General features: G+C 36.9%; 1 protein-coding gene across 1 annotated transcript; it reads left to right on the forward strand.

Moving 5' to 3' along the window:
* The first annotated feature begins 9,879 nt into the window (after nucleotides 1-9,879).
* LOC129770982 (uncharacterized) lies at nucleotides 9,880-10,426 on the forward strand. Its single transcript, XM_055774202.1, has 2 exons — nucleotides 9,880-10,011; nucleotides 10,076-10,426. Exons 1-2 carry the CDS (start codon nucleotides 9,916-9,918, stop codon nucleotides 10,328-10,330), a joined length of 351 nt encoding a protein of 116 aa, XP_055630177.1. The 5' UTR covers nucleotides 9,880-9,915; the 3' UTR covers nucleotides 10,331-10,426.

Genomic DNA, 10,426 nt, shown 5'->3' on the forward strand with positions numbered 1-10,426 from the left:
TCAATTGGCGATCTAACGTACAAATCTACACCTAGGCGGCGCTGCGGTAAAAGTGATGATGGTTTTAAATTTTGCCATGTGAGCTTATGGAAGGTTTGTAGTTCTTTCCATAAATTACAATGTTATACTCATGAAAGATTATTTGATTGCGATGAGTTTATAAGAAATTTAATTCTGGGCAATTTTATATATAACATGTTATTTATTTACCTCTTTCAGTAGTGAAAACTATAAAAATGTTGACAATGGTTGAATTAAAGAACGAAATTCGAGAGCACAATGGGCGATCTAACGTACAAATCTACACCTAGGCGGCGCTGCGGTGAAAGTGATGGTTTCAAATTTTGCCATGTGAGCTTATGGAAGGTTTGTAGTTCTTTCCATAAATTACAATGTTATAATCATAAAAGATTATTTGATTGCGATGAGTTTGTAAGAAATTTAATTCTGCGCAATTTTATATATAACATGTTATTTATTTACCTCTTTCAGTAGTGAAAACTAGAAAAATGTTGACAATGGTTGAATTAAAGAAGGAAATTCGAAAGCACAATCAAACACAAGTCGAAAAATGCACGATTCCTGCATGTGAGAACTACGTTGGAAAGCCCGGAAGTAAAATATACGTGATTTGTTTTTGAGTTTTAGGTTACATTCACGATAAATACAATACGGTAGCGCGACTTATGAGAAAGGCCTTTCAGCCATCTTGGATTTGGTATGTAAACAATCTGTAATATTTTGCAATATATTTTTTGCTCTTTGTGTGTGCAATTGTTTTGATGGCAATTTGATCATTGAAAAGTTGAAAGGTAAGTCTTTTACGGTTAAAGATAGGTTTGTAATATACTCTATCTTATTATATGTTTCAGCTCAAGAGAATAAATCGACTCTCGGTGTCGGTTGGTGATGGAGATATTTTTCCCGCGTTTTGCAGTTAGACACGTCGGTTAATCGTGTATCGAATATTCTTTTTTTCTGTGTTTTTGGTTAACACAACCTTAATGCCTGTTTTTTATGGGACATAAAAATATGACAAAAGGATTTCTAGGAACTTCCTGCGACTTGCTTTATTGTCGATATTGTTCCCGAAGCCAGAAGCTGTAACTGTAAAAATAACCATAAGCCACCGATTAATTTACTGTTTATAGTTTACAATTCTTTCGCAAGGGCGATTCTTTCACAAGTGTGTATATGTGTGACTATTGTATTTAGTGAAGAACTATACGAATGCCAAACATTTGTACTTACTTTTGCACATATGAATCTAACGACGAGTACTATATGAATTCGTTCAATCCGGTAGCAAAATGGACTAAAATCAAATAAGAATAGTCCGAAAATGATATTATGCGTTTTATTTAATAAATATTCCACGCCACTGACATTAATTTATACATTTCATTGAACAATATTCTTAAATAGCAAAAAAGTCACTTTTCCAAAAAAGTTACTCCTATACTCGCGTCGGTATCTCAGACCAAAAGTGGTGAAAAAATTATACACGTCCCCTTCGTACCAACTCATACGATACGCTAAACGATGACGAACAACGAATGACGAAACGAGAGAGAATCGCAATGTCGTAGTGTTGATGTTTTCTGATAAATGAACGAATTATTGGTTTCTCGGTCTATCAGACCTATGCGCGAGTATAGTAGTGTTAACCGTCATGGTGTTTCGTCGAAATCCATCGAATACGGTTGAAGCATAAAAATGATTCCCTGGTGGTGGAGGAGACTGGGAAGAAGAATCAGGGTCTGCAGGAGTAAAATGCAGACTTGAAGAAGGTAACCTCAGCCCCCTTTCTAAAATAGTAGTATCCAAATTCAGAGTGCCAAGGAAAATATACTATACTAGTGGTCAATGATTCTATAAATATACTTCTTTTGAACTAGTAGCTATAGAGACCAAGCAGAAATATTAAAACAAAACAGCTATTTCAACAACAATCGAAGAATAGATAGTTTTGAACAGGAAAAAAAATGTTGGTGTAATAAAAATATTGTGCATTATTCTCATGGTGTGCTCTTTTTTCAATCGTCCTCAAAAAATCATGAAATGGTGAACTTATCAACATACTGAAATACCATTTCATTCAAAAACCATTATTCTGCACCATGTTTATTACAAAATTATATTTGATGTAACTTTTAAAATTATGCCATCATATATTTTATCATGAATGTCTGTTCTTTTTGATTACAAGAAATAAGTATTTGCTCTATTAATCGAATACTGAAAGACAATTATTCGAATGAATCGAATATTTAAGAATGACCCCACGATTAATCGACAATCGAATAAATGAAAAATTTAGACATCTCTATTTGCAGTCAAATCCCTTTCCGCAGTCCTCTGTATATTTATACCGTTTCCCCTCGCGTACTTATTGACGACACGGTCACACCTTTATTCCACACATCTTGGGTTGCAATTGTTTTGCGTTAGATCGCCAATTGGCGATCTAACGCAAAACGTAAACGATCGGTGAGACATCTGGATTTTGTTTTTGAACTAAGAAAATGATGCTAATGTAACCTAAAACTCAAAAACAAATCACGTATATTTTACTTCCGGACTTTCCAAGGTAGTTCTCACATGCAGGAATCGTGCATTTTTCTACTTGTGTTTGATTGTGCTCTCGAATTTCCTTCTTTAATTCAACAATTGTCAACATTTTTATAGTTTTCACTACTGAAAGAGGTAAATAAATAACATGTTATATATAAAATTGCGCAGAATTCAATTTCTTACAAACTCATCGTAATCAAATAATCTTTTGTGATTATAACATTGTAATTTATGGAAAGAACTACAAACCTTCCATAAGCTCACATGGCAAAATTTAAAACCATCATCACTTTCACCGCAGCGCCGCCTAGGTGTAGATTTTTACGTTAGATCGCCAATTGAGCTCACTTAACGGATAGCGTTACCAGACTTCACACTGTAACGTTGTCTGCGCGGATTCGAACCTGAAACATTTAAATAGAGGATGAGTGCAAAAGTGCAGAACATTTAACACAGGTGTGCTAGTTTTTAGTGACAATGTTTTCTTCAGAATTCTTAAATCAGATTCTTATCAACTTGAAGCCATTTTCAGGTTTGTTTTTCTACAAAATTCAACTAACTGAAAAATAAACTAAACAGGGATAATTATTACGAGGTTTGGTTACAAGAAGTGCGTGAATTTTCTCTTTGAAAAATGTCGATGATCTCATATTCGTGCAAAATATGTGCAATTGTTTATACTTTTCAGCTATGTTGCATAGCAGATCGTGCTTACTGATTACTTCATCAGAGTAGAAAACTTTGGGCCTGATTCTCGAATACACTACGAATACACTTCACGGTGGAAACGGTATGAAACGCATTCGCGATAACAACGGTACGGTGTCGACATCTGGATGCGAGATTAGTTTCCCACTAAATTTATCATTATAAAATCAAATTATCTTCAGATTAAATTTTTGTATGAGATTATTATATCACATGAATAAAACAAAGTTTTCCACTCACATTGAATACCAGTTTGATACGAAGAAGTTAATTTTCATTAATGATTTTTTATTTGAAAAGTGCTCATTCTGCCTGAAAACTCATCACATGTGTAAATGTAAATGTCGAACCACTTTTAGTTCGGAATTAGTGATTGTATCCAGTTGAGGTATCACGTGAAGTTTATTTGGATTGGTAAACGAAAAAAAATTGTAATTAATTGCGTTGGGTATGATGTTTACATGAAAGAAACAAAGAAATGTGATAAATACTTTAGTTTTCATGCTATTTTGAGCCAAAATGATCATAAAATCATAAGACTGTTCGCCAGATGTGTTACTAAGCGTGAAACCCGACAACGGATCGTCCGATTTGAGCTGCTTCTATTATGTAGGTTTCTTCTCTAACCATAGATAAATGGTGAGAAAAATTGTAAAATTTTGAGGGAAAATTCGGAGAATTTAGTTATCATGTTCTACAAAGACATTTTGATAAGCGTTGTCAGTCTATTTGAAATTCGCGTTGGCGGAATTGTGTTTCCTGTTCGTAACATCCATACCTCTCACGCTGAAGGTCACTTGTTCAATTCTCACTCCCAACATTCATTCAAAAAGGAAATAAAATGACGAACCAGCCAAAAGTGTTGAAAATCACTATAATACAGAAAAAAAGCTTCCTGTTCCTATAGCATGAAGCGATAATGGTAATAGGCCGTATGAATAAAAAAAAGTATTTACTCATTCTGTCCGTTTCAAGTAACGTAAACTTTCCTAGTAAATATTTACTTGAATCCGTATCAATAAAAGTTTACCTTACTAATTTCATTCCAACGCATGTTGGAATTCAAACAAAGTTTTTATTTTGTCAAACATATGTCAACTGATTGTTCTTTTTTTTTTTTGACAAAGCGTGTATTGGCGATGACAAAGGAATAGTATCGACGTCTGGTGGCGACTTTCAATTAGGGACCATAGTTTGGCTCCCAATCTCGTTAGTGTATTACCTATCAGATTAGAAGACACGAAGCCAGTTTTTAAATGTAAAAATTTTAATCAAAATTTCTATATCATGCTATTTAATTACTTGAAACACTTATTTCCGACTTTTATTTAACCCCTTGTATATGCATTTCCACCATTGTTACTGAAACTTTTCATTATAATAGAAAAGTTGTCTTCAAAAACAATTTTCGTACAAGATTTTTTCACCACCTGCAAAAAAAGGTGTTTTTCATTTAAACAGAATGCTAATTTGGTACGGAAATCTTAATTTTCATTTATAATTTAAATTTAAGAAACGTGTTCATTCTGCCTGAAAATCGATCAATTTTTTGACGCTCCCCTAAGCTAGTAAACGAAGCTCAATGCCATCAATGCGGATTGCAGCATTACACATAAGCCGGATATGACATCAAAACGAATGAAAGTGATTTCAGATCCAATGTATGCTTATTGATAATTACGAAGTCAATACTTGATGAATGCTGATTTATTCATACGAAATCAGCTGAACATCCATTTTCGAAAAGTAAATACTTAGTTGTTACCAGCGTAGTAAAAACTCAATCTCACTGCTCGACTGCTCGATTGAAGTAAATTGAAGTTTGCAAAAATGATTACAAATTTAATATTTAAAGTATTGTCCATCGCTAGACACAAGTTTTTCCCATCTTTCTGGCATTCCACGGATCCCTTTGCGGCAATAATCGGCCGGTATGTTGGCTAACCACGAATCGATCCAATTCTTTACTTCATCAAAATTGGAGAAGTGCTGGTCAACCAGGCCATGGTGCATCCGTCGAAAAAGGTAGTAATCGGACGGAGCAAAGTCTGGTGAATACGGCGGGTGGGATAGGACCTCCCATTTCAGCGTTTCCAAGTAAGTTTTTTACCGATTTTGCGGCATACGGCCGAGCACTGTCGTGCTGCAAAATAACTTTATCGTGTTTTTGTTCGTATTTTGGCCGTTTTTCCTCCAGTGCACGGCTCAAACACATCAATTGTCGTCGGTGGAGGTCCACCGTAATGGTTTCATTCGGTTATAGCAGCTCATAGTACACCACACCCAGCTGGTCCCATCAAATAGGCAGCATAACCTTCTGGCCGTGAATATCCCGTGCGGCCGTCGATGTTGATGCATGGCAGGGGTCTCCATACGTTGCCCGACGTTTAGGATTGTCGTTATGGACCCACATTTCGTCGCCAGTAACGATTCGATGCAAAAAACCCTTTTTTTTATGTCGTTGGAGCAGTTATTCGCAAGTGAAAAAACGGCGTTCGACGTCTCGTGACTTCAATTCATACGGCGCCCAATGTCCTATCTTTCGGATCATTCCCATTGCTTTTAAACGGTCGGATATGGTTTGCTGAGCTACTCCAAGTGTATCTGCAAGTTCTTGTTGCGTTTGTGACGGATCTTGATCGAGTAAAGCCTCCAATTCTTCATCTTCAAACTTTTTTGGCTGTCCGGAACGTTCTTCGTCTTTCAAGTCAAAATTACAACTTTGGAACCGTTCACTTTTAAACCGACACGTTCGCTCAATTGGAGCATGGTCACCATAAACTTCCACCAAAATGCGATGACTTTCCGCAGCCTTTCATCTTCATATTGAAGTAATGAAGTAACCCCGCCAAAACACTCTCGTTGGTACGAAATTCGACATATTCAGAGTGGTAAAAAACTATGTTGTTTACGCTCTAACTTTTTGCCATATGCTGATGAAGACGCGCTTTCAGTGGCTTTCCAACGAAGCAGTTTGTTTATGGTGTTCTTCGCGCATAGCAGAAATAAAGTTTCTCTGTGTTGAGTGTGTTGAGGTGAACACTTTTAAAATGCTCAAGAAAAGGCAATATTCTGAAGAAAGTCTGAATTATAAATGGATCAATGTGATGACAGTAAATTAAGCAATGAAAAATGGAACATCTACTTGAAAGTTCAATTTTTTTCATTCAAAAGTTGTGATTTCTAAAACCGGACAAACCATGATCATTTTTCGGACGAACTATGATCATAATTTCTCTTTGGGTAAAATCGCTAAAAAACATAAAAAATTAAATAATGTCTACGCCGTACGGAAGTATTGCCAACTATAGACTTGGGGATTTTCAACAAACTGTAATTTAGAGTTTACTTCATGAATGATAAGCTCATTCAGCAGGGTCGTTACCCCAACGCTCACTGTCAATTACTTGACGTCAGTTGGGAGCTGATGGGAATTCTCTCTTGTGTTCTACACACGTCCACAATGGTTAGGGTCCTCAACCACGTTCTAACTTCACCTCAAAGGCTGAGTTGGTCCCTCTTTCCACCAAACTATATGGGGCGAGGCTTGGTAACCCCTTTCGAGTTCGATTACGATATAAGAAAAAGATTGTATAGAAAAAGAACCATTCCCAGAACAATATTTGTTTTATTTTAAGTGTTTGGTATTTGTTATATATTTACTCCTTATTTTCCTACTTCCTCTTTTCTATTCTGTCCTACTTGTGACGTCACATTTTTTTTGTGTGTAATACTTCCGCAATTTTGAGCAATGTGGTTTGGGTTTGGCGGATTTCCCTTGTTGGTTTCTGGGTTAGCCTTTTCCATCCACGTGTGTGCTGTGTTTGGTGGTGATGTTCTCTAACTTCTGTCTATGCTAGATTCTCTATTCGTCCGCCATGTGCTAGATTAAGCGTAATAAGAAAAAAAAGGTCCACTGTGCAGACCTACACAGTTCAGGTTAGAATATACCAACCATCGCTCATTAACCACATGCTCGATATGTGCTTTTCTTACCTTTTTCTCTTCCTATCTATTTTTCTCTAGCTTTCAGGTTTATACTTCTTGTCGGTTACATTGGTAAGTATAATTTGGTTTTTCTTTTTTCTCTTTTCAGGTAACTGGAGCTAATATGGTCACGTCTAAGGTAAGTATTTTCTTTTCAACAATACACAAAACATAATTTCCACAGCTATTACACCTAGAACAAAACTTCTTCTACTAGACTAAGTACTACAAAAAAAGACAAAGAGATATTACAATTTAAACTAGACACGACGCGCACTACTACTCCCGATTCTAGCTCTAGGCCGAAAGACCGGATATCGCAATCTGCCGAGTTCGTCTCTTTGTTAGAATCCGCAGGAAAACCCCAACTCCGACAATCGGGTTATGACACATGCTGATGGTTGGGAACCCTGCTCATAAAGCATTGTGAGTGAACACACGAAAGCTAGGAGATACAATAGCTCAAACCAGCGGAGCTTTTCGTAGCCAATGAGCAGGGGTCTGACATGCTGATGAGTTTTTATTTATTTACAGTATGGCGTGTGGTCTCTCTAGTGTGTCTATAGTGTTTATTTGGAATATTATGAAACCGAAACGGTTACAAAACCCAAACTTACGAGGGTCTTTCAAAAAATAAGTTTCAGTGCCTCAGAAATCGCGGAAAAATAAAATTAGGACAAAAAACAAGGTGATTTTCGTAATCTACGTTTTATTTTCTATTTTTCTACACAATCGCCGTAACGTTCGAGGCATTTTTCACAGCGAGGCACGAGTTTTTCTATTCCGAGCGCGATGTGCGTAGCGTTGAACTTTTTGAAGTACGATGTAACTGCGTCACGAATTTCTTCAGTGTTATCGAATCGTCGACCGCCGAACGCCTCTTTCATCACCAGAAATAAGTAATAGTCACTAGGGGCGAGGTCTGGGGAGTAAGGAACACAGTCCATTTGATTTTTTTCAATTGCTCTTGCGTTACGCGAGCTGAATGTGGCCGCGCTTTATAGTGGATGAGGAACACTCCTCTCGTCAATAAACCTAGCCTTTTGTTCTTAATCGCAGTTCTTAATCGGTCCAAAACTTCACAATACGGCGTTGAAATTATTTGAATTTTTATGTTTTTTAACGATTTTACCCAAAGAGAAATTATGACCATGGTTTGTCCGGTTTTAGAAATCACAATTCTTGAATGAAAAAAAAATCGAATTTTCAAGCAGATGTTCCATTTTCCATAGCTTGAATTTACTGTCATCACATTGTTCCATTTCTAATTTAGACTTTCTTTAGAATATTGCCTTTTCTTGGGCATTCTAAAAGTGTTCACTTCAACACACTCAACACAGAGAAACTTTATTTCTGCTATGCGCGAAGCCATAAACAAACTGCAGAGCACCAAGCGGACGCCATAGAAATCATGTGGACAAAACAACATTAGTGAATCGGACAACTCATGATCAGAATTGTGGTCATCGAAATGCAATAATTACATGGTTTAGCTATGTAAATCTGATACAAATGGTGTGCGAGCATGATGTTTACAATATTTGTAAGTATTATAATCAAGAAAAGGTCTGAATACGTGACAAATAATCATCTCGTGATCGATTAAAAGTTAGCTCAAATGTGGGGCGGATTGACATCAACAGAAGGTGGTTTTTATAACCCTTTAAAACATGTGAATTCGTAAAAATATACTATAAAACTGCTGTGAATCATGAAAAAGAAAATTTTATTTACATGTTTTGAAACATTCGAATTCCTGATTTGCCACAGGTGCGCTGAACTAGGTCTAGATTACGGCTTCTCATTCTCTCCTCCACTATTTCTTCTTCTTGAGATTTTTCAGATTACATAATACACTTATGCAAACAATTATTATCATGCGATTCAACACTGTTAAAATCATAAATTTTTAATTGGGTTATGTGAAGTATCTGCTCTACACCGATTGGCAGCAGACTCCAAGCCAGCCGAGGAAACCAGATGCCGGGAATCATGTTCTAATAAACAATACAAAAAAATATGTTTCAAATGAGGCCGGATTCATGGCAAAACACCCTTTGTAACAAAAAAAAATCATCATCTAAAAATTTTAATAAATTCCTTTGTTCAAATTCTGACCAGATCAGTATTTCTTTATAGACACACAGTTTCGCAAAGATAGTGTTTACATTAACTCTTTGTGGTCGTTTGTCTGTGTGTGATCGAAAGTTGAAGAAATTTTTGCCCATAAAACAGCAGCTATCGTCTTTGCGAATAAATTCCAAAACAATCATAGCCCATGGTCTAGCAACAGCTGCTGTCAATATCATCTAATTGTAATTTTACTCTCGTCTGCGCTACCTGTCTTCGAATCGATTTATTCGATTTATTCGAATGTCGCAAGCAATGTCATCACCATCTTATGGGCTACATTGTTTGCACTCGGACTGTTTACTTTGAATTCTTTATGATATGCCGGTTGCGATGCGATCGATAGCGAATCGTGAATCAGTTTTTGAGCCCCGTGTCCTTCACAAGGTATCACGTTCATGTTTACTGTCCTGAAGAATGTCCTCAAAAATAAATACTCCCACTATGCGTTTTTGGTAACAATCCGAACGGCTTAGAATTTTCCGGAGAGGTAGTTCAACTATAAAAGGTAGCGTAATGATAATCACTGGTATCAGTCTGCAACATTTCCTTCGTATCATAACTATCTTGTGGCTAAGCACGCAACAAACAATCATCAAAATGTTCAAAATTGTATGTTCCTTTAGAGTAACTAGTAATGAGAACAACATTACATTAATTTTGCTTATCAATCCAGGTTTTCCTGTTCGCCGTCATCGCCATTTGCTCGGTTTCCGCTGAGCCAAAACCGGGCGTATTCGCCTACAGTGCCCCACTGGTAGCGGCTCCGGTTGTTGCGGAAGGAGGTGCCGTTTATGAGCGCACTTACCATGGTAACTTGGCACCATTCTCCCCATATGCTGCGTACGTATCGTCTCCCTATGTTGCCGCTCCGTTGGCGTACTCCGCTCCCTACGTGGCAGCCGCCCCAGCGCCCCTGCTGGTCAAGTAAATGATTTTGTGAATCCGCTGAATCAACGCACCAAACCTCGCTAGTCCAATAGTTCATTCATGGTTTTAGTAACAATACAGAGTCATTTGAAGTAAA

The sequence above is a fragment of the Toxorhynchites rutilus genome, chromosome 2 (genome assembly GCF_029784135.1).
Source record: "Toxorhynchites rutilus septentrionalis strain SRP chromosome 2, ASM2978413v1, whole genome shotgun sequence".
Taxonomy (NCBI): Eukaryota; Metazoa; Arthropoda; class Insecta; order Diptera; family Culicidae; genus Toxorhynchites; species Toxorhynchites rutilus.

Excerpts from the sequence above, each read along its gene's own strand:
- LOC129770982 (XM_055774202.1), top strand. The coding sequence starts at position 9,916 with ATGATAATCACTGGTATCAGTCTGCAACATTTCCTTCGTATCATAACT. Across the intron at positions 10,012-10,075 it reads TCATCAAAATGTTCAAAATT|GTTTTCCTGTTCGCCGTCAT; the intron begins GTATGTTCCTTT and ends TTATCAATCCAG.